Source organism: Schistocerca americana, chromosome 6, assembly GCF_021461395.2.
Source record: "Schistocerca americana isolate TAMUIC-IGC-003095 chromosome 6, iqSchAmer2.1, whole genome shotgun sequence".
Classification (NCBI taxonomy): domain Eukaryota; kingdom Metazoa; phylum Arthropoda; class Insecta; order Orthoptera; family Acrididae; genus Schistocerca; species Schistocerca americana.
The window spans coordinates 233087225-233107145 of NC_060124.1; the positions used below are offsets into that span (position 1 = coordinate 233087225).

A 19921-nucleotide genomic window follows, 5' to 3' on the forward strand; every position below is an offset into this window, starting at 1 on the left:
TGTGAGGGTGCGTCATCTGGATAGAACAGGATTCGCATTCCAATATGTTACACAACTTCAATCTGACAAATGGTAGTTTTGTCCTGTCTTACTGTGCATCACTTGACCAAGAATTATTTGCTACTTAATTCATTAATAATATCCTTTCTAATATTTTGTATACATACTTGTATGGTGTCAAATGGCAGAAAAAGCTTTTTCTGTCAATGTTTGGTTGTGGTCCTATAAATTTTTGAAATCTTGGTGTTAAAAGGGAATGTTGAAAGGCACTACAGCAGAGTTATCATTAAAATGAGAGTCTTGGATTCAAATGATGACAAAGAAACTGTATCTGTAACTAGACTTAATGTAAATGCAGGTGTATGTGCAGCCAAACTACAATGAAAAGGATATGACTCTGTAGGTGAACAAACATTTTTTGGCCAAGTGCCCACTTGGCTCAAAGTATGAATGAGCTGTGATAGTGGATTTCAGTTTGTTACTTTCGGCCTTTTGGAGGTGTTGGGTTGTTTTGGGGAGGAGACCAGACAGCGACGTCATCAGTCTCATTGGATTAGGTAAGGATGGGGAAGGAAGTCAGCCATGCCCTTTGAAAGGAACCATCACAGCATTTGCCGGGAGTGATTTAGGGAAATCAAAGAAAACCTAAATCAGGATGGCCGGACGTGGGACTGAACCGTCGTCCTCCCGAATGAGAGTCCAGTGTGCTAACCACTGTGCCACCTTGCTCGGTGGGCCCTTTGGAATCAACGCTGTTAAAGATTAGCAAATATAATAAAAAGTGAGTCAAAAGAAAAAATCCACAATTTCTTTGCAACAAATTTTCAAAAGAACAACAGTGACCAGCTTCAGAATATTGTACATGCTGCTGTTCCAATAAACCTAGCAAACCACATGCTACATGAATATCTAATACGTTTTTTGACACCTGAAACAATAAAATTTATTCGTGATGTTACCTTCACCAATTAATATATCACATCCCAACAGAAACTTTATAATGGATTATAATATGTACAAAATGGTATGTTATTAGTCATCATTAATCTGTTTCACATTGATTTATATAACCCTCACTAGTGCTATTTATAATTTCTGTAAGTGTGTAGGTCATCCAATTTTGTGTTGTGTGGATGAGGTATATTTTATTGATCTGTTATATTACTGTTTCATATGCAGAACCAATTCAGTCTCTGTTCTCCAATACAGTCAAATAAATAATGTTTCCCATAAAATCTCAAAATCACCAAATTAGATTTCTTTTAGTTATATTTATTTTAGTTAGTTTATATTGATTTATATTTATTTTAGTTATATTTATTTTATGCATATGTTCCTGTAACATGTAGGAACTCATTTGGATTTTTTACAAAAATTTACTTACAGTTGTTGCTTATAAAATGTAATCTGTCTGGATTTGAAAGCAATTGCATTTTTGACTTCTTGTCTTTTCAGTCTAACAGTCAGTGATTTTGTATTTCAACAGTTTATATTAATTATTTTCAGGCATCAATAATAGGAATAAGATGTAATGATTTCTGGGCATATTTTCAGCTACTAAATGAAACATAAATTAATAAAATTTGACAATTGCAGGTTCACTAAGGATATTGAGGACATGACAGGATACAGACCAGGAATTTACTGGCAGATAACGTGGAGACTACTTGGTCCACTACTGATGACAGTAATTCTTGTGACATCAGTGATTTTCATGATAATTAATAAACCAAAATACCATGCATGGAATGCAGAACTGGTGAGTAACACCTTGGTATTGACATCACCAAAGCTCATTTATACAGCTTCTCAAGTTTCCAGACTAATTTGATTTGTGGAAAGTTGGGTTCCAGATAATGTGTGTTTTTAACAAATTGCATTATTGACTTGTAATCAAAAATACTGTATGCACTTATTATTTGTTCTGTGTGATGTATCTCTACATTTTTATGATTTTTTTGTTGTTGCCCTAATAAACACATATTTTTGTAGAAGCTATTCAGGAGAAATTAGTAAGTACATTATTAATGTTCCCATTAAACAGGCTTTAACTTTTGAGCTTATAGATGGCTGGTACCCTTCTCTGAAGTGGCCTTTTTTTAAGTAGCTGCTTTCCTCCTTTACTAGTCATAACTTATATAGTTGATTATTAGTATGATTTACAGATATAGGCTGCAATGCCTACTTATACCTGTTAATGTGTAACTTGACTTTTTCCACAATCTTGTCAGCTATCTTTCATGATGGGATTTTTGGAAAACAATTCTTGTATGCATGAAGGAATTTAAATTATAAACTGATACTGAAACTGTGTTATGTCTTTTTTTGCTAGGGAAAAACTGTTGCGACAGATTACCCTGATTGGGTAATGGGAATAGCTATATGTATGGTTGTTGCTGGAATTCTTCCAATGCCAATTGTATTTATTCTGAGGAGATGTCAGTGCTTGAAGCTAGATGTAAACATTCACCAAGGTTCTATCAGAAGAATTGAGACAACAGTTTCTACGAAAGAAATGATGGGAGATGTTGATGTGAGTTGTGCACATATCTATTTTTATACCTCTTGTACATACAGAGCTTCATATGTTATAAAGGGAACAAAATGCAATAACTGGTCAGATGGCTGAGCATTTTTAGCCATTTAATAATTCCTTTTGCAACTTGTAATGCAATTAAAATGTTTTTGGAAAGTCTACTAATTTGTATTTCTTAATTAAGGCCTTATGATTTCTTGAATCGGATTTGATTTACATAGCTTAACAGTGATCAACATGAACTTATATTATTTGTTTGTGGCATGTCTAATAAGAAGTTTTATTAACATCTGCCCATCTAACAGTAAGTAAATAAAGTATAAGGGATCACTCCCTGTTTCATCACATAGATAAATGGGCTGCACTTACCAAAAGCTTTGAGACCTGAGCCGCTGTTAAAGTTGATAAAACTACAGAACAGAGACCTCAGAAGCAGAAACCCTTCCTCAGCAGTTGAAGAGGGGCATAAAGTATTCTTTCTAATTCTGTATACAAATTACATTAATGTCCCACCGACAGAGCTCCTGATTTTATAAGCTCAAGATTCAGTGTCTGCCAGTTAATGTTACTATGGACAGACATTTGTTTCCAAAGCACTTGGAATGCATTGCCCATTTCTCAAAGACTATAAGCTTCCATTTCTAACATTTGTGGTAACATTTAAAAATGTGTTTCTTGCAAATGATAATAAAGACTATGTTTCTGTTATTGCTGTAACAATAGCTTTCTTACAATATTTACTTAATTGTATTTAAAATAATCCAATTAACAGCAATGTTTTACAGAATTAATTTTGTGTGCTGGTTCTTCTGGCTTTTCTGTCTGTATGTGTATCTTAGTTATAGGTTGAGACTATGGAACCACCAAGGCTTCCTTACTCAGATGTTATGTGACTCACCTTCTAATTCATCACGCATAGCAATAATAATGTAAACAGAAATTTAACACGTGAGTTATGCTCGAAAACTTGCAAGTGCCTGGAAAAAAAAAGAATCATCGGAATGATATACCCTGCCTTCCAGAAATTAGTATAGCTCTGCTGGTTGTAAACCCGTATGAATATGTACCTATAGTGGCACGGTTCTTGGTGTTGGGAAGTGGAACCAATGCAAGCTTGCATCACAAAGCTTATCCCACTTTTAACTTTTACACTGTCTTCCACCTAAAAAATACAATACATATATTTATCACGATGCTCAGGGCCTAACTCTCCTGTTGCTGACTAAAGCATTGTAGGGCTTCAGTGTCTGCCATAACCTCACCATCCTGAGCAAATTACTACATAGAAAGGTTTTGATTCTAAGAGTACAGCATCTGTCTTGCTTGCTGCTCCAGCACAAATTTTAAATCTAATGATTCAGTTTACATTGGAATGACTTTACAGACAATAAAGCACATATCAGCTGAGCAGTTTATGATATCCAAATAGTAAAATAATCTCCATCAACTAGTCAAAATTTGTAGTTCAACAGCATTAAATTGAATTTTCTTGGTGCTGAATCTCATTGGTTCTGCTCACTCTTTTTACATTCAGTTAGTGTTATCAGACAAGACTAGCAACAACTGCCATTTCACCAGAAAGGAACTGAAACATTTGTATAGAACAAAGGATTTTCATTCTTGTTTTGCTTCTATTTCCAGTTACCTCAAAATTTGCATGACATTTTTGAGACCTCTGCCCAAGAACTTCCCTTTTATCTTTGCATTTGAATAAAATGAAGATTCTGATGATGCTTTGACTCATACTAAGACAGTGTGATAGCCATTACATAAAACGCTATGATATTACACTCAGAATTTGCACATGAATTAAATTTTCTAATATTATGATATTTCATAAAGAATAGCATTTGGAAAAGTTACTTTCTGTGCCCATTTTCTTGAGCTCTTGAACATCTAGTCCTCAATAATCACAGAAAACTATGGACTAGTGTTATTTTTATTTAACTTGAACATTGTGTTAATTTTTGTTATGGATTATTGAGCTTGCCAATGTGTGAAAATGGTTTTGTTTGGGTACCCAAAACACTTACGCATTCATTAGCTCTGTGTTTCCCTTACAGCCTCATAGATGCTCAGTAAGCAGTGCAGAAAATAGGCCCTATTTACTATATGAGTGCCTGTCACGAGGGATATGGATCTGATCCTATCTGTATTACTTCTCAAGCAGTGACAATTTATTTGAGGGGCAAAACTACCCCCCTCCCCCACCCCAATTCATACTACTTTCTGTTAGTACTCGAGAAAATGTCTGAGAGCATATGTAAAATTATATACAACAGTAAACAAAAATCAAATTAAAGTACATGTAACTAATGAAGTGCTTGTGGGAAATAGGGTTTTTGGTCAGGAACTTAATGCACAAACATACATAAAAATTGTAGCATACTGTCATAAATCTAACAGAAGTGAAGTCCAGAGCATAGCAAAAGTCATCTTCAGCATGTGCAAATAGTACAGGGAGTGATATGAATAAAAAAACATATACTCAGGCAGTTCAGCATATGAAAATGATATTAAAATTTATTGAAAATGTAGGATATTATCATAAATTTCAAGTGTACTTCAAGATTTGTAGAAGAATATGACTTATCAGATAAAACTTTCTAAATATATGCAGACTGGTATCATAAATTTCAGTTCCCTCATGTACTGAAAAATTTTATCTTTTGTCAGGCGGGGGGGGGGGGGGGGGGGGGGCAAAACAGTTATGAGATATGCAGGACAGCATCAAAGAACTGTTCACATTTACTTCATCTGAGGAAACCGACTCAGTTTAAATGGGAAAGAAAGCAGTAAAAACTCACAGTACAGTTTCACAAAGTTGAAAAAGCCACCACCATTCAATTAGAATGTGAAGAATACATTAGGTATGTAAAATTCATTCAAGGAAGTAATAGTGCTACTCTGTGTAGCAAAGTGAACAGCTAACCAGAAGTGAAGCCCAGAGCATAGCAAAAGTCATCTTCAGCTTGTGCAAATAGTACAGGGAGTGATGTGAATCAAAAAACATATACTCAGGCAGGGCCAGTCACTCTTCCATCAATGGTGTGTACTGAATGGTTCATAGATTGTGAAAACTGAAAACTGCTGGACCAGTGCAGGGCTGCACTATTTACTGCCCACATGATGTGCCAACAGTGCTGTCTGCAGGAGCAAGCTGTGATTGTAGTATGAAGCACAAGTCTATCCATACTGAGGCTCAGCAGGGAGTCTGAATCACTGTTGGGTACTAAAGACACAAAATGATAATGTAGAAGTAAATGACTTCAAAATTATTTACAAACAAAAATGAAACCACATACCACACATTTGTAAGCCATACTTAAATCATCAGTTACTTGTAAGCTTACTGTTCATCCAAAAAATATTAAAAATATTTGTTTAAAGACATAGCAGTAGAAACAATATTTATGATATATACATAATTCCATGGCACTTGTCTGCGGCATTGAGAGTCAAAGCAATACCAATTGTATCAGTTTCTCCATTTTGCAGAAATGTTTTATATAATATTTCTCCATTTTTCAGTGTATCTCATCTACTGCTTCATTAACTTACATCCAAATAGCTGAAAGTGCATGTGTTTGCATTTTTGATCACAGGAAATTTAATGCACTCTATAGGCAAGATTGATTACTTTTAGAAAGAAAACTTCTAAACAGTAACTTGCATGGAATGAATACTTAAAAACAGTGTGTAATTAATTGTTAACCTCAAATTATCAAATTTTGTACAGAAACTGTGTGCACTAAATCTCAAATTTTCAATTTTAAGTGCTAAGTTATTAATAATAATGGCATGAACTCTATTTGTGTTGAGATATTTCTTGCTCTTTATTCAGAGCAATCCAAGATAGTAAATTCCAATTACCCCATCTTTCCAAATTCAGAGTTACATACAGAGGTTCTGAATTTAACATTAATGCGATATTCACACTCATGTTTATATTATGCAAACAAAACAGGGTAATTTGTACTGTATAGGGCAGATTTTCTCCTGAAACTTTGTATTCTTGTGTGCTAGTAAGTGCAGCTCATCATTGATATAATGGAAAGTCTTGTGTTGAGTGGGGGGAAAAATGCAAGGAGAAAAGGTAACCATTCACAATATTTTCTCTCTCTCTCTCTCTCTCTCTCTCTCTCTCTCTCTCTCTCACACACACACACACACACACACACACACACACACACGGGGCCTACATTGCCCCAGGGCTGCAGCTCAACTTGTAGTGCTGTGACAATGTTTTTATGTGTGACTATCTACCACTTCACAGTTCAACTGTAAAGTGAATGTTTCCTTTACTCTGTGAAACTTGAGTTTCTCCAAGCATATAGAATTTTCAAACAACTTATAGGATTCCAGCCAGATGATGTCTGTGACAACCACTAACACTTTGACAGATGTACATGCCATCATTTTGAAAGCTGCATTTGTGTCTTGAAGATGATGGGTCGTGCACCTGTAGAAATAGCAGTTGTCAAATACATCACCTGGCTGCACTAACTTTGCTCTTTGTGTTGTTCGTACTTTATTTGCATTTGTTGCACTGAGACAAAACTTTGTAATGTTTCAAGCAATGTTATGTCCACAGTAAAACAGTGGAGATAAGTTGGTGTACTGTAAGAATTTGGTTTGTAAGGAATATTTAGCTTACCTTGTGTATGTTGTGTTTAACCTCTTCCAACAGAAAGGAACTCAGTTATTGAGCATTTGATTGCACCAAGTTTTAAGGCAGAATTATTTACCTGTTTTCAGTTTTCTGCTCACTGTCAGCTTTTCACTATCCAGATAGATGGAGACCTTCAACTATCATTGCTTGTAATGTTGCTCATGATTTTAATTGTTTTAATATTACCTTTAGTTACATCAGTACTTATGCTATTAAGTGCATGACTGGCCTTGTCTGAATGTTATTATTTGTTGTTATGAAGTCTGTCTGCATACCAAACATGCATCTGAGGTGCTTCTGAAACAACCTGCAAAGAGTGCCACTGCATTCCATAGCATTTTTACTCACTAAGCTACAAAATGTTGGTAACAGTCATCATAAAAAATTAGTGTTCTATGTATGTACCCACCATTTATTTATTTTTTAAAGTTAATTTTATATATTATTTCCTTCCAATAATTAATGTGCTAATGTAAATCATAACTTCTTTTAAAAAATCTTTATTTTTTGTCCTTCTACAAACTAATATAAAAATTAGTGTATTATATTATCTATTTAATATGTTTTGGAGACAAATTGGAGAAAATTTTGTGTATATATGTTTGGCTATTCCTACAAATCATTCTTCATGTAAGTTAATAATTTATTGACCCACTTAAAACATTCATTTAACAAGACGTAACTATTACATGAAAGGATAAAAAAAGAAACTTGTCATCAAAGATTTTCACAGTGAAGCACAGAGTAAATAAAGGCAGAGCACCCACATACAGGAGCTGGAATTTGTACAAAAGTTATCGAATGAAATAAATGCTACCTAATTTTAGCAAATGCCACTATTTTTCAATTAAAAATAGCAAATGCATAGATTTCTTTTTTAACAAAAGGTAAACACTTCATTTGCAAATTAGTGGCTTTACACATTAGCTGCTGTATGCTTAGTGACAGATGTTTCACCACCAGGCCAGGCCACGTACATGACCTTAGGTGTGAGGCTCTGCTGTGGTTGGCCGTGGCCATACAGTATCAGGCTTGCAGTTCTGTTGTGGCTCCCAGAAGCCACACAGCAGTCCATGTGTTAAGTTAGATCCAGTTTATAACTACCAAATATGAAAAGCATCCAAGATTGACAGAATGAAAGACAACATTAGACTAACAAAGTTTGTTTTATTCTACCACTGGTGATTTAGCAGATCAGTCGCTGTTTCTGGTTGCCATCTGTTCATGAGTAACTCTAGTGTGTTTAAAGGAAGATGTGACTTTCAGCAGTTCAGTACCAACAGGCGATTGACAGCTAGTTTTTAGTGGAGCTCTATCATAGCAATAACAAACCAGAAAATGAGCTTGATCACACCTTTTGTTCTGTCCACCATTATCATCTCACTCTGCTGCAATAGCTGTGGATGACAATTATGGCGAGTAACTTAACTGTTGCGATTTGTTTTGGTCTTGTGCTTTGTTGCTATGTGTGAGTTTCTTATTTTACGTGACAGAATGCCTGAAGCTAACAGCAGAAATGAGCAGGAAAATGATCAAGCCATTAAGATCCTGGAAAGCTAACTCAGTATGCACGCTGAATGTGATCACATTGTGCACACATGTAATTGGAATTGACATCATCCCCTCCTGTACACAACTGTCAATCACTTCGCCACTTTGAGTCAGATGTATGTTTGCTCACTACAGATTGGTTGTGCTATTTCCTTAGATTGTATTCTATATGTAAGCAGAATAATGTACTTATATGCAATTTATTGCTGCCTATGTTAGTAAAGAAGCTTTTCAACGCAATTCTATTCAGTACCTTCTCATTAGTTATGTGATCTACCCATCCAATCATCAGCATTCTTCTGTGGCACCACATTTCAAAAGCTTCTATTGTCCTCTGGTCTGAAATGTTTATTGTCTGTGTATCAATACCATAGAAGGCTACACTCCAGACAAATACCTTCAGAAGAAACTTCCTAACAGTTAAATCTGCATTCAGTGTTAAAAAATTTCTCTTCTTCAGAATTGCTTTTCTTTCCATTACGAATCCACATTTTACAGCCTCTCTACTTTGGCCATCACCAGTTATTTTACTGTGCAAATAGCAAAACTCATCTATTACTTTTAGTATCTTGTTTCCCAATCTAACCCCCATAGTATCACCTGATGTAATTTGAGTACATTCCATCACCCTTGTTTTGTTTTTGTTAATGTTCATGTTATATCCTCCTTTCCAGACACTATCAATTCAATTCAACTGCTCCTCCCAGCACTTCGATGTCTCAGAAAATTGTAATGTCATCAACAAACCTCCAAGCTTTTATGTCTTCTCCCTGATTTTAATTCCTTCTCCAAATTTTTCTTTGGGTTCCTTTACAGCTTGCTCAATGTATAGACTGAATAACTTCAGGAATAATCTACAACTCTGTCTCATTCCCTTCTTAACCACTGCTCCCCATTCATATCCCTCAGCTTCTATAACTGTCACCTGGTTTCTGTACAAGTAGTAAATAGCCTTTTACTCCTGCGGTCTTCAGGATTTCAAAGAGAGTATTCCAGTTGACATTCTAGAATGAAATTTTCACTCTACAGCGGAGTGTGCGCTGATATGAAACTTCCTGGCAGATTAAAACTGTGTGCCAGACCGAGACTCGAACTCGGGACCTTTGCCTTTCGCGGGCAAGTGCTCTGCCGACTGAGCTACCCAAGCACGACTCACGCCCCGTCCTCACAGCTTTACTTCTGCCAGTACCTCGTCTCCTACCTTCCAAACTTGGGTAGCTCAGTCGGTAGAGCACTTGCCCACGAAAGGCAAAGGTCCCGAGTTCGAGTCTCGGTCCGGCACACAGTTTTAATCTGCCAGGAAGTTCCAGTTGACATTGTCAAAAGCTTTCTCCAAATTTACAAAAGCTGTAAATGTAGGTTTCTCATTTCCTTAGCCCATCTTCTTAAGACAAGTTGTAGAGTCAGTATTGCCACGTGTATTCCTACATTTCTCTGGAATCCAAACTCATCTTTCCTGAGGTTGGCTTCTCCCAGTTTTTCCACACTTCTGGAAAGAATTTGTGTTAGTATTTTGTAACCATAACTTATTAAGGTGATAGTTTAGTAATATTCACAACACCTGCTTTTGTTGGATTTGTAATTATTTCATTCTTCATGAAGTCTGACAATATTTTGCTTATCTAATACATCTTGCACACTGGATGGAATAGTTTTGCTATGGCTGGCTCTCCCAAAGATATTAGTATTTCTGAGGGAATGTCATCTGTTCCAGGAACTTGTTTTGATTTAGGTCTTTCAGTGCTCTATCAAATTATTCTCACAATATCAAGGTTATTTGGCATGATAATGGAGAAAAAGGGTTGAAATGGGATGGGAAATGCAGTTCAAGAAGTTAAAATTACGAATTGCCAGAAATGTTAAACAATAATTACCAGCAATACGATACAAGGGTTGTTGAATAAATAATCCCATAAAATTTTTGTTCAAGTCATTTTAGTATACATAGTAAAACATCATTCTAGGTCCTTCAAATTAGGTGTTTCTTCTCCACATTTACAAAGTTTTGAACAATTCCAACAGATGCAGAACCATAGTGAAACATCAGAATGGTGTCTATGCAAGCCACGTGTTACAAGCAGTGTGTTGTAACTGGTTTCATGATTGCAAGAAAAGAAATCGTAGTGAACATCCTTAATGTTCATGAGTTCTATTATGCAAAGGGTAAAGAGATTTAAAACATCAGGAAGTGCAGAAACTGAGCTTCATTGTTGGCCACAGTTGGGATGTACTGCCGCAACCACTGCTCCTGTAATGATGAGTGTGAATGCCATTACTCATGCAGTTGATCTGTAACTGCCTGTGAGCATTGATAGTGTGTTTGACAGGTGATATTCAATATGGGTTCCATTAATACTCACAGCAGACCGTAAGATTCAAAGAAAAAACATTTTATGTGAACTGTTTGAGTAGTTTGAGGCCAATGAAGAAGCCTTTAGATCATTACAAATGGCAGAACCTGGGTGTATTGCTTTGAACTGGAAACAAAAAGGCTATCACTGGAGTATCACTCCCTGCAGTCACAAAGAAAGAAGAAATTCAAGGCCGCTCCCTCTGCTGACAAGGTCATGATGAAAGTTTTGTTGGATAGTGATTGTCTCATTCTTGTGGACTGGTTACCAAAAGGGACAATAATTAATTCAGAGGTATACTTGAAGACTCTGAGCAGACCCAAGATGCATTTCCAATGTGATCCATCTGTCAAGAATCCAAAAGAAATCTTGCTCCAAAATGACAATGCATGTGACTACACACAGAACTCAGAACGGAACACATTGCCATATTTGGTTGCACACTACTGGTCTATCCATCCTATATCCCAGACTTAACACCCTCGGACTTCTGTCTGTTTGTGCCACTTAAGGATTCTCTATGTGGGACACACTTTGAAGATGATTAGACAGTAATTCATGCAGTGAAAATATGGCTATGCACACATGACAAGAGCTTTTAGCAAAAGGGAATACTTGTTCTTACAAAACTTTGGTGTAAGACCATATAATGTGATGGGTGCTATGTAGAAAAACAGTATGTGTAAAAGAAATGTGACTCATGTTGTCACCAATTTCTACCTCTTAAGAATAAATATGTCCTGAGAAAAAGTATAATTTATTGAACAACTCTCATAGAAACACACAAAAATAGATATAACACTCATGGCTTTCAGAAAAATAGTTTCCGTCTTTGGGGAGGAAGAAGACTTGAGAGCAAGCAGAAAAGATGGATTGGTAGAGGAAAAGAAAATGGAAATTGGGAAGGATAAGAAATTAAATATTTTTTAGGAAAATTGAGGTGAAAATTAAATATTGGTGGAAGAAGAGAGAGTGCAGGGGGGAATGGGGTAGCTTTGGAGAATAAATAGTAATTCAGATTGTTCATTTAGTGCAGCAGTCACTCATGTATGTTGAATCATGCTGTTGTGTGTGCTCAGCAATTGTTACCTCATTGTCTTTCCCTTTTTATTGCTTATTCCTACAATATGTGCAACCACTTCCCTTTTTCAAAAAATAATTCCATAATTACATTATTGTTTCCATTTTTCACTTTTAGCTCTCTTCCAATCCTTCTTTTTGTCTCGTTATATTCCTTCTGTCATCTCTGAACTGAAGCTGACACAGTGTTTACTAATCTGACTTTAACCTCCTTTTTGCCATCTTTTCCTTCATCATAGTCTTCCTTTTTCCGCAAACCAGATGTAATTATTTATATCTGGGTATATCTGCCTCCTCCTCATCCCCCCCCCCTCCACCACCCCCCCCCCCCCCCCCCAAAAAAAATAACCACTATCCCAGAAACTTCTTGCAATCAATTCCTCTTTCCTCCTAGAAATAGGAACCTCTTGTTCCAAAAGCTAGGTGAAGCTAGGTGTGCTGCAATCCTTTATCATGCATTTACTGTATATTGATTTTATAGGAAGTTCCACTTTCTGAAGGTTCACACACGTCAGTCTTTCAGTCTCTTTATGATTTGGAACTGGGAATTCATTATGTAACACCCATGGCTCCAAGTGAAGGGAGACACCAGAGCTGGAACAGTATTTCTTTTTTCTGTCTGTCACCCCAAATTTTTCTTTATATGCCTACGTCTTTTGCTGTGTCTTTGCTCTACCCATAATAACCACTCCGTTTTTAAGTAACTGCTTCTTTCTTGTATTCCACTCCCCATCTACAGAACTACTGTCAGCTGCTCACTTAACTCAGCAGTTCCTGCCTCATAGAATTTTATGATTGTCCTATTGTTTCTCAATATTTCCAAATCCATTGCATTATCTTCCTTCTCATGAATTACAGCCAGTTTATTTATCATCACTGATAGAAGATGAAGTGTGTGTGTCATTATATTCTGAAATTTAAGTCCTATTGTGTTTGTTTTCTTACAGTTGTAGTCAACAAAATAGAAGCTGAACTGGAATACTGCAACCATCAAGGAGTAGTATGATGCTTCTCAAAAAAATTGTGTGTACTTTGGAATATTGCCAGAATTGTCAGTAGAAATACATTTTAAGTAAAATGAAATCCAAAATATGAGAATATGAGGAATTAGTGCTAAACAGTAGTGAATAACAGAACTATCCATTAACAGCAGATCTCACTGTTATTTTCTTTACAATCTTTACAGATTTCTGTAGGTCCTTAATCTTTTTGTTTCATGACATACAATGTTAATGTGAACCTTTCCATGTCATTATTCACTTCTGAAGTGAAACAAATATTGAAGGGATGATGATGATATCACAGAATATGGTTGTAGAAGTTCACTGAATTCGTAAGATAAGATTAACGTAAGTTATAAAAATCTAATTGTATTCTATGTGTGTTTCAGTTTGATGAATATCATGATATACCCCAAGATGGTTCCGATTTTGTTGATGATGACGATGATGATGAGCCCCCAAATATGGGATCTTTGAAACAACAGAAGAGAGAATTTGCCATGGAAGTAATGGACTAAGTAATTGTGCTCAATTAGTGTTAGTGAATACGGACTTTGTGAAATGGGCCAGTGAAATGCAAGCTCAAAATGAAAGAAATGAGTTTTAAAGCATACAATGGCCGACATACTGCCACATACATTATGAACAGAGCAACAATAAATGGCACCATGAATCTCATTATGTAGATCATAAACTACCATTGTCTATAAATATTGTACATAGTGTTTACCTAAGTTTTTATTATTTTGAGTGATCCTTTGACATTTTTCATATGTTTCATAATGATTTTTGTAGTTTTTAACCTAATAAGCAGCCTTCATTGAATCAGTGTGTGATAAACAGCCCATTGGTTCAAATATCACTCATTATGGGTAACAGCTGCAACAACCCGGTGAGAATTCATGAAAAGTACTATTTTATTATGTCACAAAAAAGAGGACATAGTGTCTCAAATTCAAAATGAAGCCAAAATTGTTGAACATGGCTAATAAGTGAATGTTATCTTGAGATATTGTTGACAGTTCCCTTTAACTTATCATGTCTTTTTTCATGGCTGTTTACAGATTTTTATTAAAGATTTAGTACTGTATAATTCCTTCTGACACTTGTAGCATCCTTTTTTAATTTTTGTGATTCTTATTTTTACCTTGAGGGCACAAACTGTGTAAAAAAGGACTCTAGATTATATTTTGTAACATAATGAGAACTACTAATAATTGTATATATGTACATGTAAATAGTATTTATTTAAGCTTTTTAAGATAATAAAAATTATACATACCATAAAGCAGTTGTTTCTTATTCATTATGAACCTATAGTGAATTCTTTGTGTGTAAGGGCAGAGGGACAAAGTAGTTACGCAACATGTAGAGCATGGAGGGGTTTCTTTATGAAATAACGAAGGCAGGAACATTTCTGAGAATGCTGTATGGCAGTAAAATTTATTCTGTAGACATACCGTTCAGTGTTCTTGTTGCTTGTTGTAGTATTCCATTGTGGTTGATGCACTCACAAGAAAAGAAAAATCCCCAAGTAGCTGAGAACAGTAGAATTACAAAACAGAAATTGTATGATAATGTTGAGCAACTGAAAGAGCTTCCGAGTGAAGGCAGCTTAAAGATTGTCCTGATCTGATGAAAGATTGTCACTAATATGGTAACAGTTATTGAAGGTGCAAGTTGAGCACTCAGTCTGTCACAATTGAAAAACACTGCTGTAGGCATGGTGGGTATAGACTGCATTGGCAGTGTCCAATGGTATGTGCTGCAGTCTGAGGAATTTACTAGTGGCACTTCCAAAGTAGACCACCCAGCTGAGAAAAACCAGGAAGTTATCTAGTATCAAATGGCTCATGGACATGAACTGGTGCTGACTGCATCCTGGAGATGTGACACCCTCATATACTGTAGTGGCTGTCACAGGCAAGACGAGTTACGGTCACAGGAGGAGCTAATGGTCGCTCAACGCCGAGGTTATCAGTGGAGCCGTAGTCGAGGTGCAGGCGTCTTCACAGGGCAGCATTCTGTTGTGTGGCATGTGATTGGATTGTAAGGCACACTCTGTATGCCACATTCCTTTCCCTTTCAGAGGAGATGGCAAAGCCATCTCACTATGTAGACAATGGCTGCAAAGACAACACCCAGAGACATGGTGCTCCTCTTCCCTATGGAAGAGATGGTGAAGTCATCAGGGAGGAGTGAAGCTGAAGAAAATACAATAAATAGTCAAGGTCATCATTGAGAAAAGTAACCAAGGCACCAAAGATGACATGGCAATGCCTGGCTTGTAGCAAAACTCTCAGACCAGAAAACACAAGTGCAGTGAAGCCCAACAAAAGTCCCAGAGAGGGTGCCACAAAGGCATAAGGAGAGGATGCAGAGAGGAGAAGGCTCTGAAGGACACAAGTGATGACCATGATTGGAGACATTTGGGACCCATGACCAGGATGGAACAACACAAAGAGGGATCCAGAATAGGACTTGTGGTGCACCACAAAGTTACCTGTTGAAGAGAAACCCAGTGCATGAGACTCACAAAAGTCACAACCAGAAGAGAAGCATCCTGGGTAAGGAAGTAGGGCCTCAAGGACATGGGGCACGAAGCTGGCAACAGGCAGATGGAATTATGGAATGAAGGACCACTTGTCCAGAGGAGACAAGGAGTGGACAGCAGAGGCAACAGATGACAGAGATGGTGATGGCATTTAGGAGACTGGAGCCAATGGCACAGAAAACACCAAGGAGGGGCTTAGGGAGTTGTGGAGGAAGGTGAGTGGGCTGGCCATGTGCGTTTCTGCAAGACACGGAATGGCAGCGTACGGGTTGGTGATGTGAGGACCTGTGGTGCACGGGCCAAAGGTTTGTGGGCCTGCAGTGTGTGGTCTGACAACTCAGAAGGTGCCAGTGGTCCTGGAACCTGAGGAGGCTCCAGGGCTAGTGGCAAGAGTGCCAGTTGCGTTGGAGCAGAGTGTTGCACATGCCCAGCGCAGAGGTTGTAAGGCATGCTGTGTTGCGCTGCTGCAGACTGGCCAGCAGGATGACGGTTAATGGCAGACAGGTGCTCAAACCAATGGTGGCATGTGGAATGCAATTATGTCGATGGACAGTGATGGCTGGGGAGGACACAGTGACAGCTGGATCCAAACTCAACATTGCAAACGAAATGCCCTGGGAGATCACCAGATGCCTCATTGTCAAATGTAGGAAGAGTCCAGAGTCTTGAGCTACCTGTAGAAGGAAGACTAACCAAGGCCCCAAGCTTCCAGCAGACACAGCACTGGAGGCAGCCAGTGGAGTGCAGCCACCAGGGCAGACTAAAGGAAGGAGTCAACCTATAAGAACAAGAGATGTGCTGGGCCATCACCAAGAAGGAACAACCACTGAAGGTGGGGAGAGCAGGTGCAGTTGGGTCTCATGGCAAAACTGCCAAGACCAGAGGACAGTAGGAGCAAGGAAGTCTGTGAGGCCTCGGGAGACGACCACAATGAAAGTTGTCCGAGGGCTGTGATCAGATTGGGGCAGCACTGGGCAGGGCCCCACAGAAGACAGAAAGCAGGCCATATAGGTGCCTGTCAGAGAACTTGAGAGTACAGGTGGGTGAGACCCACACTGAGAAGGGAAGAGGTCTGTAGGTGAAGGAGGACACTGGAGGTGAGTGTGAAGTATTGGCTGTGGGCAAAATGATGGGGGACGTTTCAGGTGGTGACAGGCCAGAATCAGCAGGAGCGTGAAAAATATGTACAGCAAAAAAGGAATATCATGTATTGCCAACACCAGTATACCTTAACAGATTAAAAGTCTGCCCACATGCTCCCTATCTGGAAGATAAGTTAAATGAAATGGTACTGTCATGAAAAGAGGTTACAAGAAGAACATAAATCATATACAACCGCTCACTTGACGAAACGTCTGTTACTAAAGATTGGAAAGTAGCACAGGTCACAGCAATATTCAAGAAGGGAAATAAGAGTAACCCATTGAATTACAGACCCATATCACTGACCTCAATTTGCAGTAGGATTTTGGAGCATATACTGTACTCGAACATTATTAATCAGCTTGAAGAAAATGACTTATTCATACATAACCAACGCGGATTCAGACAATATTGTTCTTGTGCAACACAGCTAGCTGTTTATTCCCATGAAGTAATGAGTGCTGTCGACAAGGGATCTCAGATTGATTCCATATTCCTAGATTTCCAGAAGGCCTTTGATACTGTTCCTCACAAGTGACTATTAATCAAATTGCATGCATATGGAGTATTGTCTCAGTTGTGTGACTGGATTCATGATTTCCTCTCAGAGAGGTCACAGTTCATAGTGATAGTCAGTAAATCATCGAGTAGAACAGAAGTGATATCTGGCATTCCGCAAGGTAGTGTCATAGGCCCTATGCTGTTCCTGATTTACATAAATGATCTAGATGATGATCTGAGCAGCACCCTCAGACTGTTTGCAGATGACGCTTTAATTTACCATCTAGTAAAATCATCAAACAATCAATTCCAATTACGAAATGATCTAGAGAGAATTTCTGTATGGTGCGAAAAGTGGCAATTGGCACTAAACAAAGAAAAGTGTGAGGTCATCCACATGGGTACTGAAAGAAATCCATTAAATTTTGGGTATATGACAAATTGCACAAATCTAAGGGCTGTCAGTTCAGCTAAATACCTAGGAATTACAATTACGAGCATCTTAAATTGGAAAGACTACATAGATAACATTGTGGGGAAGGCGAAACAAAGACTATGCTTTGTTGGCAGAACACTCAGAAGATGTGACAAACCTACTAAAGAGACAGCCTACATTACACTTGTCCATCCTCTGCTGGAATATTGCTGTGCGGTGTAGGATCCTTACCATGTGCAAAGAAGGGCAGCTCGTTTCGTGTTATCATGCAATAGGGGTGAGAGTGTCACTGATATGATATGCTAGTTGGGGTGGCAGTCACTGAAACAAAGGCGGTTGTCTTTGCGGTGATATCTATTTACAAAATTTCAGTCATCAACCTTCTCTTCCGAATTTACCCAGCTACATAGGAAGACATGATCATTATAATGAAAAAAGAGAAATCAGAGCTTCACTGGAAAGATTTAGGTGTTCCTTTTTCCCACGCTTCATTCGAGAGTGGAATGGTAGAGAAGTAGTATGAATATGGTTTGATGAACCCTCTGCCAGGCACTTAAGTGTGAATTGCAGAGTAACCATGTAGATGTAGATAAATCAAATCAAAACATGGATCATGAAGTTTAGTTGAATTAAGTTAGGTGATGCTAGGGTAAGTATATCAGAGTATGAGATGCTGAAAGCAGGAAACATGTTTTACCATCTGGCTAGCAAAATAAGTGATAACAGCAGAAGTAAAGAGGATTTAACGTGTATACTGGCCGTAGCAAGAAAAGCTTTCTTAATAGAGAGATATGTGTTAACAATGAACATACATTTAAATGTTAGGAAGTAATTTTTGACAGAATTTGTTTGAAGTTTAGCCTAGTATGGAAGTGAATATGCAAATTAAATCCTCTTATAGGTTTACAGTGCTTATGGGATCAAGCATAACAAACAGTTTCTGCCAAATGTGAGATGTTAGACTGATGCAGACATTTCTGTTTCAGTGCCAGTAATTGGTTACCATCCCATTAAATATAAGAATAGTGGGGACTATGTGATTGAAATAAGGTTAGATGGACAGCTATTCATTAAAAGTGGTGTAACTCTATTGCTAATAATAAGTTAATTTAAATATGAACAATAACTCACTAGTTTTTACACAGATTTAGTTATTTATTATCATGTCATAAGTACAAAAGTGCATAATCAACAAAAGGGAATCAATTGTTGACATCAGTTTATGCATTGGTTGACCAAAAATTTGCCGTATTGAGTGCATCTGGCTTCGTCCTCATCAGTTTTTTTGGAGCATGTGGTTGGAGATGAATAACACTATAGTTGATGGTTGTTAATCTGCACAGTGCCACACTTGCTCAAAACTCTGACTCAGCACGAAGGCCCTACTTCTGCAGGTTGGTCTTACACCTCATGTTACTAGAGTTCAGTCTGTTCAGAGCCTTCCATGTTGTCCGCTTCACTGAAAATGCCACTTTGAGATCCTTACTTGTTGTGGTGTTCCTATAATAGCTTTAGTTGTTGCCAAGAAGCTCTTTCTTGATTTCAGCTGAGGATGTGCAGGCTGATGGTCATATGAAGGGACAAATGAAATTAAATGAAATATATCCATCTTCTGAACTGCTATGTTTATGCGAATAGTGATGATGTCTTCAGCTGCGTGTATTAGGTTTCATTTATTAAGGCCTTGTCATGAAGTTATAACAACTAAAAGTTGTAATTTCTTTCTGGTGCTACAGAAAGTGTACTCACTGTTAGACAAATAACTAATTACACAGGTAGTATACAGTTTCATGTTTATCTCAACACCATAAACAGCCTTCACAGTTTATAATAATCATCACATAGTTATGCTGCTGTTGGCAGGATGGTAAGCAACAGAGTCTGTCATGTATTGTACCGCTGAACAGTGGAATCATGGAAATCCAATCTCGGCAGTTTGAATGTGAGAATCTGCTGCACAACTTTTCTCCTACAGTTTCCAGCAGGAGAAGAACATAATGCAACTGGGTAAACCTGTAACTGAATCTTGCATACTGTATTTCAATATGCTGTTTTACAACAGTAACATTATTTAGTACATTCTTCTGTGTTTACAG

At 37.6% G+C, this 19921-nt stretch overlaps 1 protein-coding gene across 3 annotated transcripts in view; it reads left to right on the forward strand.

Moving 5' to 3' along the window:
- Positions 1–14417, forward strand: part of LOC124619772 (sodium-dependent neutral amino acid transporter B(0)AT1) — a 39576-nt gene extending 25159 nt beyond the window's left edge. The window contains exons 8-11 of one of the 3 annotated variants that reach the window (XR_006980126.1): positions 1597–1759; positions 2333–2533; positions 3382–3484; positions 13581–13714. Coding sequence is in view for 2 of the 3 variants with exons in the window: in XM_047146355.1 (XP_047002311.1) it covers positions 1597–1759; positions 2333–2533; positions 13581–13709 (493 nt within the window). In the remaining variant the exon portion in view is untranslated. Of the gene's footprint in view, positions 1–1596; positions 1760–2332; positions 2534–3381; positions 3485–13580 lie in introns of all 3 variants that reach the window. The other 2 variants (XM_047146356.1, XM_047146355.1) reach the window with 2 other exon arrangements.
- Positions 14418–19921: the final 5504 nt, after the last annotated feature.